We start from the raw sequence: 12,689 nt of genomic DNA, 5'->3' as shown, positions 1-12,689 counted from the left end.
GATTATCGACGTACGGGTCTTACCGACCCTGGCTGACCGAGCGTCCGTGGCTCTTCCGAGCAACCCCGAGTCGTTTCTCTCGTCGCGAGCGAGCGCCGTGCCGACACCTTGCGAGTTAAACCTCGTGACCGGCGTCCGCACTACGCCGGCCGTGGCTGTTTAGACGTTTCGGGTTTGCCACCTTCGCGAGGTAGAAGCTGGAGGCGGTCGCCAATGTTTAAACAAAGTTGTTGGGGGGGGGGGGGGTGAGTTCAGAGCGAAGCGACCACAACAACGCGGCCGTCCACAAGTTCCAGTCGACCGCCTGGTGACCAGGCGCTGCTGTGCTCACGAGAAAGCAGCGTGCACAGGACCACGTGGTTAACTCATGGTCACTCGTTAGCAGCTTGGACAGGGGGTCCACTTACACGGTGCAGCGTTGCCCTGGTCTAGACTGCCACTATAATAGTTTTATGGGGTTCGATCGCGTAAATATCTAAATGTGTCGTTAAACTCGCCACCACCCGCCACAGCTAACTAGTAAGGGTTGTCACGTAAACAGAACGTGCCAATTCGTCACTAGTACAGCACTAACCGGTATGTTGGAGAGCCAAGCCACAACATTCACAATCCGAGTACGGCGTTTCGCCAGTAGATACAACTAGCTTCATCAGGCGACAGCCAGATTTGTTAAGTCCATCCGTTTCGAATGATATTGGTCGCGAAAGCTCACGTGTTAAACTAACCGCCGTTACCCTCACCAGGGCAAGCGGACTGACTGACGAACGAACGCTGGTTGCCCGAAGGAACGGATGAAGAGCAGTGCGCGTGACGAACACCCCCACGTGTCAACGCGACACCGCTGTCGTTTGAGCAATCTGTGCACACGCGAGCGTTTTACGACTCTGCAGCTCACACGCCTCGACTCGTCGTCAAATATCCGGAGTACAACAATGGCTAGCGTCCCACGAGCTCCACGCACCATAGCCGTGGACACGAGATTCTCGTGTTCACGGCCATAGTGCGTGCACCACTGGGTTAATGGCCATCGATATATTCCTGCATCCATGCACACCACCACTCGCAGTGTACACCTATGGTCGGTGGCTACCGGTCGATGCACGTGCAAACCCCTACTCGCTTTCAGCAAGACACTCAGTCTTGTACTCACTCCAGCACTGGTGGGAGGTGAGGATAGAGGGGAGGTGGGTGGCTGTGAGAGGTCTAAAAAAGCCATGCCTACTCACCCCCCCCCCCACAACGCCAACACCTAATCCCTCATCCGCTCACCGAGTCCTAAAATAGCTGGCGTTAGCAGCCGTGCGCTGACGCCGCCAGCAGGAACTGTACGAAAGCAAATAGGGCCCTTGGGGTGACACGGACATCAACGGTACGGCCTCTGTCAGACGGGAGGTTGGCACAATTCAGAATCTATGCAAAAAAATGTTAATCCGGTCTTGATCCGAAACGCGATGCAGTTGTCCAAGTTGGAATCGTCCTTTCCAAATTAAGAGTTTCACTCGCTACGCTCTCCTGATAAAGGGTCGGGGTTAACGACGTGGTGTCGATCGAGTGGCGTAGCAAATAATACAATCTGGCGAGGTCCAATTCCTTTCGTCTGTCGCCCGGTGCCTGGCTTCAAGTGCATCACCTGCACTCAAGCTACAACATTCCAAGCATCATGGGACCTCCTTTGCCAGTACCAAAATATGAGAATAGGTTTTCCCCTTTTTTCTGGCAACAAAACAGGTGTTAAAACACCAAACTGAAACCTTTTACAAGGTTTCATGCCTGCATTAACCACAATACTTGTGGTCAGAATGCAAACAAAAACATGTTTTTGATAATATATGCATTGTCTTTGAAACTGATTGGTCCACACCAGACAGCTTTCGGTGTTAGACCAGCAGACGCCAAAAGGCGCAAAGCTGCACTAACACACCCACGTGTGAACGCGCCTTTTGGCGTCCTCTGGTCTAACACCGTTTGAGACGAAAGAAATCTGTCTTTGGTGTGGACCAATCAGTTTCAATCAGACATTGCATATATCAAGAGTATGTTTTTCTTTGCATTCTGACCACAAATCTTGTGGTTAATGCAGACATAAATCATTTTAAAAGGTTTCAGTTTGGTGTTTTAACATCTTAACACAGCTGTTTTGTTGCCAGAAAAAAGGGGAAAACCTATCCTCGTCCCCAAGCATATCGCGAATCTGATAGGAACCGAATCCAGGATTGACCCGGTTAACTGGGGTCAGATTTTAATTGGTTCATGGAAACGCTGCAGCCACGAAAAATTCTGCATTCACCGCAACGGGAAAACACATCGATGGACGATGCCACGTTAACTACCTCGCCCAGCATACAGATCGGGGTTTTGATCCCAACCCCGACTGTTTTTTCATGCGGAGTATTTGGCTGCTATACAGCTCCACGTGATAAGCCACTTAACTGGGGCAAGGTCGTTACTGAGAGCGATATAGCTTAGAGGACCTTCCCTGGCAAAACAGGGCTATGCTTTGAATTTTGCTCCATTGTAAACAAATGCTCGTCATCTCCTGTATGTAGCCATTGACACAACCCAATTGGGAATAACAAGAGACCACGACCCATTGCTCATCACATTTCACTTCAATAGAATTTACCAGAATAGATTCTTAAATATTCTGAAGAGCCAATTCTGAAGCACTTGCAATGCAGTTTGGTTTATTTCCTACCTACAAGTGTTATTTTTTTTACCAAAGCCACTTAAAAACGTTTTATCAAACGGGGCTGATTAATGTGCCACGTGGTGGCTTGCAAAACACACGATTAAGGCGCCAGACCAATGCAATGTTATGCCCCCTGCCGCATCCCAGTGGAACTACAACCATAACTACAACGCACTACCCGCGCGTACGGCATGCGCACTTTGTTGGACGGCTTCTCCCACGTCGTCTTCCGGTTGTGGTTTGAATACTGCGACGGCGATTAGCGCCGTGTGGCAAAAGGGGAACACGGTGTCCAGAAACCGCGTTAACTACCCGGCAGAGGTGGCAAACGGGTTTTAATTCCTTACCCGTACCCAGCCGCACCAGGGTCGCAAACGGGTATCCTACCCGGCCGGGTATAGGGTACCTGATTGCGACCTCTGGGATGAAGCCATGTTGCAGGCGCGGGTGGGTTGATTCTAGGAACTTGAATTGTGAGAAAGGACGTTGGGAAATGAGTGACACTCACCAGTGACTCACGGCCTACCCGTACCCGGCCGCACCAGGGTCGCAAACAGGTACCCGGGTAGGGTATCGGGTACCCGGTTGCGACCTCTGCTACCCCGCTACCCGGGGTTCAAGCCAAACCCCGACGTCTGTTGTGTATCTGGAGTTAGCACGTTCTCCCTATGGTTGCGTGGATGTTTCGAGTCTGCTTTTTCCCTCCATATTTAGAAACGTGCGTTTAAAGTGTACATTTCCACAAAAGCCACTTCCGTTTTAGCCACCATTTGCGGCCAGGTCGCTTCTTACAACCAGCTATCGAGCTCAATAGGCTCCAGCTGGTAAAATGAGGTTCATATCTTGACTTAAAGCTTTCGTGACTGCAGGAATTAATTTTCTTTGGGTCGTTAGGTAAAGTCACGTAGATAGATGGGTTCTAATAAAATAACCTATCTACGTGACTTTACCTAACGACCCAAATAATAAAAGGTTCATAGTTTAAGAAAATCGCTAATGCCAAAGCGATCCCGTCGCCGGGAAAAAAATGAAGCGCCTATAAACACATTCCTGCGTAGGGAGCTGGTAGGAACGTTGGGTTGCTCGGTCAATGGCCAGGGTCAACGGCGGCGTAGTGTATTCCGCAAATATGCCCGACTGCGAGGACGGGCACAAGCCGGCGTGAGTAGGTTAAACGTTGAGTTTTATAAGGGCACCACGGGGTGACTAGCCCCTCCCCACCCAGCCCCAACCTCCCCACCCAGCCCCTCCCATTTTTGGATGCACGACAGACAGACACAATAATCCCGTGGGCTGGTGAAACCAGGTTCCTACCAGTAATATTTGACCTTTTCAACACAATTTTTGTGAAACCCCAAAGAAAATAAACGAGGCACGACCCGTCGCCACCCTGAAACCCTCGAAGCACACGGAGAGGAAAAACACCAGGAGGGGGGGGGGCTTCTGAAACAGCTCTTTATTATTGCGGTCAGCGGCCGCGCTCGTGGTCGTCGCACGGCCGCGTGGACAGCCCCGCCGCTCAGAAGAAGGTGTTGGGCCTCTTGGTGGTGAAGCGCGGCTTGTGCTGGCGACGGAGCACGCGGTGGGGCAGCGGGAACTTGATCTTGGAGTTCTGTCGCGAGCGGGGGACGGACAAGGCGGCGGTCAGCGACCGAGCAAGGGTGGCACACGAGACCACAGGCTGCACGTGCGCGACGATGATGACGACGCGAAGGTCGCGCAAAGTCCAGCCAGGGGGGTCAGACGAACGCTCGCGAGAAAACCGTTTTCGGACAATTGAAAATTGACTACTGAACTCTCCGGATGATGACGATGAGATGCTACGGAAAAGTAAGATGGCACCCCAAAGGTTGGGGGTCATTATAAAAACATGTCCAGGTAAAGTAGTAAAAAAAGGGTGGACATGTGTTAATAAAAGAGCAGATGCTGGAAAAAAATTTCATCTGGCAATCCGGGTATTATGGTGGTGTAAATGGCTGTGAGATGGCAATAAGGTTGCAGACTGCACCCAGTAACAATTAGTTATTTAACCCTTGTCCCAACACAATTCTGATGTTGGAAAAGGACCACATACTAGATTATAAGACAACCCTCAAATTACTTAACATATGGGGAAAAAAAGAGTGCGCTATCAGGAGAATAGGGTAATAAGATTCCTCAGGACACCAAGACCCATAATCCCATGGATTATGGGTCTATTTAATTATGATGATGGGGTGCAGTGGTAAGTCCGCCGCGCTAACCCAACGACCCGTGTTCAAATCCTGAGACTATCGTGCAGGGTAAACCAGCGCGACTCGGGGAATATAACAGCCGAGGTTTGACGCGTTCAAGAACCCGACTTGCACAAGAACAAAGAAACGGACACGGAGGGTCACTTTCTACCAAAACCCGAAATAAGGATTCCTCAAACCCCAATCCTTATGCAATACTACGTTCCACCTCTCCATGGTCATCTATGTGTATATAAGTGTTGAACTTATTTCGCAACGTACGTAGCCAGCCGTACTAATCGGCGCAGTTCTGAAGAATTGAGTTGTCAATCTAAATTAAAAATGTATATCTTTGTCTCGACGACATCAGAGATTGGTGCCAGCAAGATGTCGCCCCGACTTGAGCACATTGGCACAGGACGGAGTAAAGTGGAAATGACGAAAAGTGCCGTGGGGACACCTACGGGGCTATCTGACCACGGATCGTGGCGGCGGCGGCGACCTTTGTGGGCACTCATGCCAAGGCCAACATTTTAAAGGCGCACCGCACACACTTGTTGCAGCGTATAAAGCCGCAAGGAGTCTTAGGCAATAGAATACGAGAGGAGTGCAGGACGGGGGGGGGGGGGGGGACACACACACACAGAGGTGACTGCCTGAGCACAGAGAATAACACGGAGGGGGGGGGGGGGTCACCCACGTGGAACTGCTTGATGGCAGGGCGGCGGCACTTGCTGGCCTCGATCTCTTCCACCTTCATGATCTGGATCGAGTGGGCACGGGCGCGATGGCGAGCTCCCATGTCGCGGTCTGCGAGCGAGTGGACGAGAGGGGGGGGCGGCCATCGTCATCATCATCCCGGACATCACGTCAACCCGGTGCCATCTTCACTTTTAATTAGAGCCAGAACGTTTAATTATACTGGAGGAATCCGATGAGGAACGAAGCTCTTGTTGAAAGACATCCAGTAGGGGCGGGTATACCATACCTGTACACCCCTCATCAGTGCCTAACTTATTACAGACCATTTGAGACTTTAATATTTGGTCACCCTGTACCCTTATAAATCTCAACGCTCATCCTACAAGTCCCATCACGAGACGCAAAACAATGTACCAGTATTGAAACGGCTGTACACCGCATTAACCAGAAAACTGCATTTCCCTGTACAAGAATTCGGGTAAACCATTTGGGTTGACAGGCGTGGTATACTGAGACTTTGTACAGCACGTTACATTAAAACCCCATCCGAGTAGTGCCAACTGACGTTTATTAGCTTAATGGGTATAGAGAGCAGATTACGCAAAACGGCGGTGTCAGTTTATAAACTGTGTATATACACACAAGTTGGATATAAGCACACCCATTTGGGAGCAAGGTCCACTGTGCTTTTATCTCAAGTGTGCTTATACCAGAAGTCACCCTTTTGAATTCCACCACTGCTGTAAAGAAAGTGCGTTTCTCATTTCCACACTGCTTATATTAGTTGTGCGTTTTACCAAATTCTACTGTCGGTTCAAGTACCACCACTGAAGCTAGCTGTTCGACTTATGGCTGCGGCCAAACACGAGTGAACCTGAAACGATTCCGGGATTCCCCTTTCCCCAGCTCAGATGAGCCCATGAAGTTAAGCACAACAGCCACCACTACCCACACAGCGTGGAGGGGAGGCCGCCCTCATCCAGCAGTGGATTAACAATGGGCCGTCCGTGTCTACGTGATTCAGGCGACCGCAGGTGGCGGCGAAAAGTTATCATCTCCCTCGGCGCGTGGCTTCGATACCCCGACCCCTGACGCCCGTATATTTGGAGTTTGCACGTTTTCCCCGCGGTCCTGTGTGGTTTTTTTTTTTCCTCCGGACCCTCCGGTTTTAAACCCCTCCAACATTTAGAATCAACACCACGCGTTTGCTGAGCATTTGGCCGCTGCTGGAAATGGCCACGTGACAAGCCGGCCCTTGTTGAGCTATCAATTGCGGTGGCGAGGTCGCCTCTGAAAAATAAACCGTTGAAGCGTCGGGGGCGGTGGTGTCGGCGCTGGGTGCTGCTTACAGCAGGAGGTGACCGCCCCAGCCGTGGTGAGGTCGCGGTACTCGCGGTACATGTTGTGCGTGCCACTGCGCGAGTCGCAGCGCAGCCAGATGCCGAAGTTCTTGATCTTCTCCGGGCTCTTCTCAGAGACCTAAAAACGTCAGCGCCAAGCAACATCAGAAAATTCTAGATTTGAAAGTTTTCGTGACTGCCAGGATCCATATTCTTTGGTTCTTTCGGTAAAGTCGCGTAGGTGAAAAATAATAAAAAATTAAATCACGACGTTTCAATTGCAACACAAGCAATCATCATCATCAGGTGTGATGATGATTGCTTGTGTTGCAATCGATTTTTTTTCTTTCACCGTGACTTTACCGAAAGAACCAAAGAATAAACATCAGAAAAAATCCCCCCCCCCCCGACTTTGGATGAATGTAGATTGTACATTATAACGGCACATAAGACGTATTTAAATCATATTTTGGACCGATAGGATGAGCTATCAGACTGCAGGAATGGGTCCAAGGTGGAGACATCTAATTATAATAAAAGGGCGTCAAAATGTTTACTATTTATACTTCCAGAGGTGAAGGGTTGCTGAAAAAATCTTCATCAGCAGGTTGACAAGAGCACTCGATATTAGAGAATGGATTTAAGGTGAATAAGAAGAAACTAGAACTATTACAATTACATTTCCCTCACCAATATTTGTGGCTTTTCTGTCAACGTTATCACCGCAACAAATGCGATGAAATTAATAAGATCTGTTCCAACTTGATTTCACTTCAGGGGTCATTGGAGGGACCCCAGAAGGCGACAAGTCGAAATGCTCTCCGCGCACGAGACTTAAGAACACCAGGGGAATCTAGATGCTCTTAATGGGTTTGTGCGCGGTCGACAGGAAGCAAATCGTGGCCACTATGTTGCCAACGGAGCCTTCCTGTATCACCACGAGGAGATCGCAACCAGGACAAAAAACTAAAACATCACATTTCTCAAAACACTGTGGCCTTGAAGCAAAAGTATTTAACAGGGGACGTTTCAGGCAATGGTCCTTGTTAATGGATTGGCAGACTCTTGCCCTTCCCCCAGCACCTCGAATTACCACGGTCTGCGACGTGCGGTGCAAAAGGAGTTCAATGTAGGGGCACCATATGTGGGGCGCACTAAGTACCAAGGTGCGTCGGCCGCAAAAATAATATACAGCGCCAACAACGGGCGCTGGCACGCTCACCCTGCCGCAGTAGACGATCTCGCCAGCGGACTTCTTGAGCTTCTTCAGCTGGGACGCGAAGTACCAGAAGCGCGACTTGGCCACCACATTGTTGGGCGCGAAGATGCGCATGCGGTAGAGGGGAGGGTGCACCTGCTTGGGGGAGGGCAGGCGACGCCCGATGATTTTGAACTCCTTGAGCTGTGGGGTCCAACGGGAGGCGGAAGGGGGGACCACACAGCAAATCAATGCACGGGCAGCGAGCGTTCGATGAAACATTCGCCAACGCGCGCGAAACAAAAATAAAACCCCGCTTTCAACAGCGACGAACACGATTGATTTTGGTTCCCGCTAATGGCTAAAGAGCTTTGCACCGGCTCCATAAAACATTTTGCGTTCTTAATTTGAATGACATCTGAGATGCTGTGGTCCCAAGGGGGAAAAATATGCACCAATACAAATCAATTCTTACACTCGCACATCTACTGAACGGTGGGAGAATTGGTTTACAATGTATTTTATACGGGTACATTAGAGGTCACTTTGCCCCTTGGCTTATCCATAAATGGTAACTCTTCCACTAATTACTGTGGTATATTTAGAATCCAGTTAAGATTCATTTTCAAGGATAACATTTAATTTCGAGGCATTGTTCAGTAATGTTCTGCATGTCAGCATGTCTGGTTTTGTTGCTTCCGGACCTAAATAATTGCAAGCCAAGACATACAATGTTCTGTTCCAAGTGTTAATAACAGTTTGGGTAACAATCATACTTTCCATACACGGGTTCACTCTTGAAACATACACCTGTCAATCCACACGGTTTACCCGTATTCTTGCACAGGGAAATTGAGTTTTCAGGTACAGACGTTTCAATACGGGCAATTTTTTTGTGTCTATTTATGATGGGACTTTGTAAGATAAACGTTCAGTATTATAATGGGCACGGGGTGACCAGTAAGGTCCGAATTGGTCTGTAATAAGGTAGGCACTGATAAGGGGGTGACAGGTATGGAATAACATTGCATGAACATTGTTCCTTAGAGATTAAAAACGTGTATTCTAAATGCAACGGCTTTCACATTTTCTCGATTTAATAACTAATATTTGGGTTAATACTTTTATCATACATTTGTATCATACAAATGTAACATGCAAATCTTAACTTAGTTCCTAGTCTCAGTTTCATCTGCTTTATTTTATCGAAGCTGTTTTACCAAATGTAAATGTTGTGGATTTGCTCTCCAATACACCGGTATGCTGTACTAGTAACAAATTAGCATGTTCTGTTTACGTGACAAATCTTACTAATTGGCTGTGTCGGGTGGTGGCGGGTTTAACGACAAATTAATGTTTACGCAACCGAACCCAAAAAAAACTATATTATGGACATTGGTCGCGAAAGCCTACACGTGTTAAACTTGACTTAAAGCTTTCGTTACTGCAGGAATTCATATTCTTGGGGTCTTTCGGTAAAGTCACGTAGATAGGATTGACGTTTCGATTGAAACGTCGTTGTTATTTGTTATTTTCTTTCAACCTATTTACGCGACTTTATTTTATACCTACGTGACTTTACCGAAAGAACCAAAGAGTATGGATTCCTGCAGTCACGAAAGCTTCAAATCAAGAATATGTTCAACTGTTTGACCAGGGGAGTTTCTGAAATTAAACATGTGATATTACCCCGGATAATACAGGTAGGAACAACAGGTTCCACACTGCCCACCGAGGATTATTTGTCTGTCTGTCGTGCATGATTGCGCTGTCCAACCAAGTTCCTACCTGTCCACTCCAAAGGAACGTGTTTAGTCAATAAGGCCATTTATTATGGTTTAATAAAGGGCTGTTTCCCACCTGCAGGTAAAATAAAAGTTGACTACTACACATGCGTTTATTGATCCGTGACCTTAATCGACGGAGTTGACAAACCCAGAAAATAGAAGTTAAACAAAATATTTGTCAATATCCGTACACTTTTTTTCTAATACATAAACGGATGCAAATGTTGTATCAGCCATGTTCACTTCGCGGGCCACGGTAGGAGACCCGTGAAGGCTAAGGGCCGAGCCTTCCTTTCTGCACACATGACTTAAGGGCATCAGGGGTAGCTAGATGCTCTTAATGGGTTGTGTGCAAATGGCGTTTACAAAAGAAATGCATGTAACCTCAGGCCGGGGCGTTCATAGCTAGGGAACGAGGTGCTTATTATTTTACAAGGGCTGAGACACCGGGGTTTTAAGCGGCAAGTGACGATTGCGATTTTTAACGAGCTATTAAAAACTAAAGTTAATCTCGGTTACGACGGCCTAGAATCGCCGGTTTCAGAGAACGACAATGGCGATATTTTAAGACGAAACAGCACCGTGTGGCTTTGTTACATTACAGGTAACACGTGGTAGAGGCCCACAGATAGTACTTTGTGCTGTTCAAAACGTAGCTTAATATGGGTTAGTTCGTACACACATTTACACAACAGACACGCCACTCTCCACTTAACCGAAATATTAACCTCCAACTCTGTCAACCCCCGCTGCCTTGTTCATAAACGTAATTAAATATCTCTGCTCACACGCGCATGGGCAGACTTCTCCCGTTTACAGCCCAGAATCGATGGTGGAAGAAAATGAATGAACCGGGCAGCGGCTGGTGAAATGCTACTCACGTGGTCGACCGAGGATGACTTTCTGGCGGCAATTATTTTCTGGCACTTTTGTAAAAGTGCGACGCTAACGCCAACATTGCGGGAAAAGCCCGCAAGCGACTATTGTTGTAAAGTTCAGTTGTTTGATGGAATAACTCCCTTTTGAATATTTGATTCACGAGCGGACATTCTCTATAGACTGCTGGACGGTCTCCATGGCCGTCTCATCCCCCAACTCCCATGTTATTAGTCAGCATAAAAGAGCCGCGTGCTAATATCGCGTTAATCTCAGGCAAATACTGCCTGTCCCCCCCAAGTCTGCGTGTATATTTCTTCGGGTTAAGTACCCGATTCGACCCGTTTGGCAAATTCCATTCATGGTTTGGAACAGCAGTCTTAACACCGCGCGACAATATAATATTTTTACAAAATGGTCCACTCATGTTCACAATTTTGCGCGACAAGCATAAATGCACACCTACTCGTATAACAAACCCAAATCAGTTTAAATACGCTCGTGGGTACGTTATAGAGCGGCGTTACCAAAAAACCCCACATTAAGTTCCCATTCCCGGCCACGAGTATAACAACGACGCGTTACAATGCCCGTCAGGACGCGTCCTGTAGTTCCAACCCCAAGACCCGGACCCCCCTCAATCTCGCAACCGACCAGCGTGGCGAGGCGTGAGCATGTAAGCAGCAGCACTTTAATACACTAACAAAAAGCGGCCGTGGATTAAACAAACAAAACAACGATTTATCCCGTGAGGCGAGAACCGCCGCCCGCCTGCCCGCACGTGGCCGCCAGCCGCCATGTCAGAGCAGAGACGCCACGAGCGGGTGGGGTCCCAGACTGGCGACGAGAAACCAAAACCCCGAGGCCGCGGCCACCGACAAGCCGGCGGCTCCCCGCCAAGCTCGCCGCGTGGAGGACCGAGAGAGGCGAGAGGGGCTGGAGGGGGATGGGGGATGGCGAAGGGAGCGAAGGGAGCGAAGGGAGCGAGGGGAGCGAGGGGAACCGCACCGCTCCGGAGGCCTTCATCTTCCCTCGTGGACGCCTCGCCGGAAAGAGGGAGCCGCCTCGCTTCCGGGTCACGCTTCAACTTCCGGGTCACAGAGGGAGGGGCGGTAACAACGTTATCTTTTTTTTAAATATGTATTTCGAATTTATTTAGAATCGGGGTAATTGTCAAAATGTTGGTTCGTTAAAGTGCCGTGGTTTTTTGCGTGCGGACGCATTCGTTTTCGATGTTTGCTGAAAAAATAAAAAATGAAATTTAACTTCCGATTTCCGGTTCGGGTAACGCGTTGTCCGCGTGGCGCTGCGCGGCATCGATCCCCTCTTCGGACTCGGATCGATCATTGACGAAGCACGCGGAACGAACGCCGCTTGCAGGGAGGAGGAGGAGGACGAACGCAAAGGTTGCGACTTGCAAAGGCCCCCGAGCATCGAGCCACAGACCCCGCCAACAAACAAGAGAGAGAGGGGAGAGCGCGCTGACGAGAATCGACCAGGAATCGATTCATCTCAAGTGTGCGCGAGTGATCCCGTGGCATTTAACTGAACCACAAAGAGGGGGGTGATTCCATGTGAATCCCAAAGCGATTGATTAACGTTCGATCGAATTCCAATCGAACGCAATCGATGAATCCGTAACAAGATTCGATTTATTCGTGAATCCAGCGTAAAGATATCGACGCGAATCTCAGCATAGAACCGATGAATCGATCCAGTAGCCCGGTGCTTTACCACGCTGGGTTGAGTTCACCAATTCTAGATTTGAAGCTTTCGTGACTGCAAGCATTCATGCTCTTAGGCTTTGTCGGTAAAGTCACGTAGGTAAAAAATAAAAATAATATAAATAAAAGAATAAATAATTAACTAGTTTTGCTTTATTTC

General features: G+C 48.6%; 1 protein-coding gene and 2 non-coding genes across 3 annotated transcripts; all 3 read right to left on the bottom strand.

Annotated features, from left to right (window-relative positions):
* Positions 1–4,130: 4,130 nt before the first annotated feature.
* On the bottom strand, positions 4,131–11,942 carry LOC133349398 (large ribosomal subunit protein eL20). The gene is made up of 5 exons (XM_061562790.1): positions 11,814–11,942; positions 8,167–8,346; positions 6,954–7,083; positions 5,603–5,712; positions 4,131–4,301 (listed from the first exon to the last, which is right to left on the bottom strand). The coding sequence occupies exons 1-5, from the start codon at positions 11,829–11,831 to the stop codon at positions 4,209–4,211; spliced, it is 531 nt and encodes a 176-aa protein (XP_061418774.1). The 5' UTR covers positions 11,832–11,942; the 3' UTR covers positions 4,131–4,208.
* Positions 7,695–7,827, bottom strand: LOC133349607 (small nucleolar RNA SNORA68). The gene has a single exon (XR_009755967.1). It is a non-coding gene; the product is annotated as a small nucleolar RNA SNORA68 (small nucleolar RNA).
* On the bottom strand, positions 10,152–10,285 carry LOC133349608 (small nucleolar RNA SNORA68). The gene has a single exon (XR_009755968.1). It is a non-coding gene; the product is annotated as a small nucleolar RNA SNORA68 (small nucleolar RNA).
* Positions 11,943–12,689: the final 747 nt, after the last annotated feature.

This window comes from Lethenteron reissneri, chromosome 30 (genome assembly GCF_015708825.2).
Source record: "Lethenteron reissneri isolate LAM-NWPU_2019-01 chromosome 30, ASM1570882v1, whole genome shotgun sequence".
Taxonomy (NCBI): domain Eukaryota; kingdom Metazoa; phylum Chordata; class Hyperoartia; order Petromyzontiformes; family Petromyzontidae; genus Lethenteron; species Lethenteron reissneri.
Note: the sequence above shows the minus strand (reverse complement) of the source record. Positions and strands in the feature narration are given on the sequence as shown.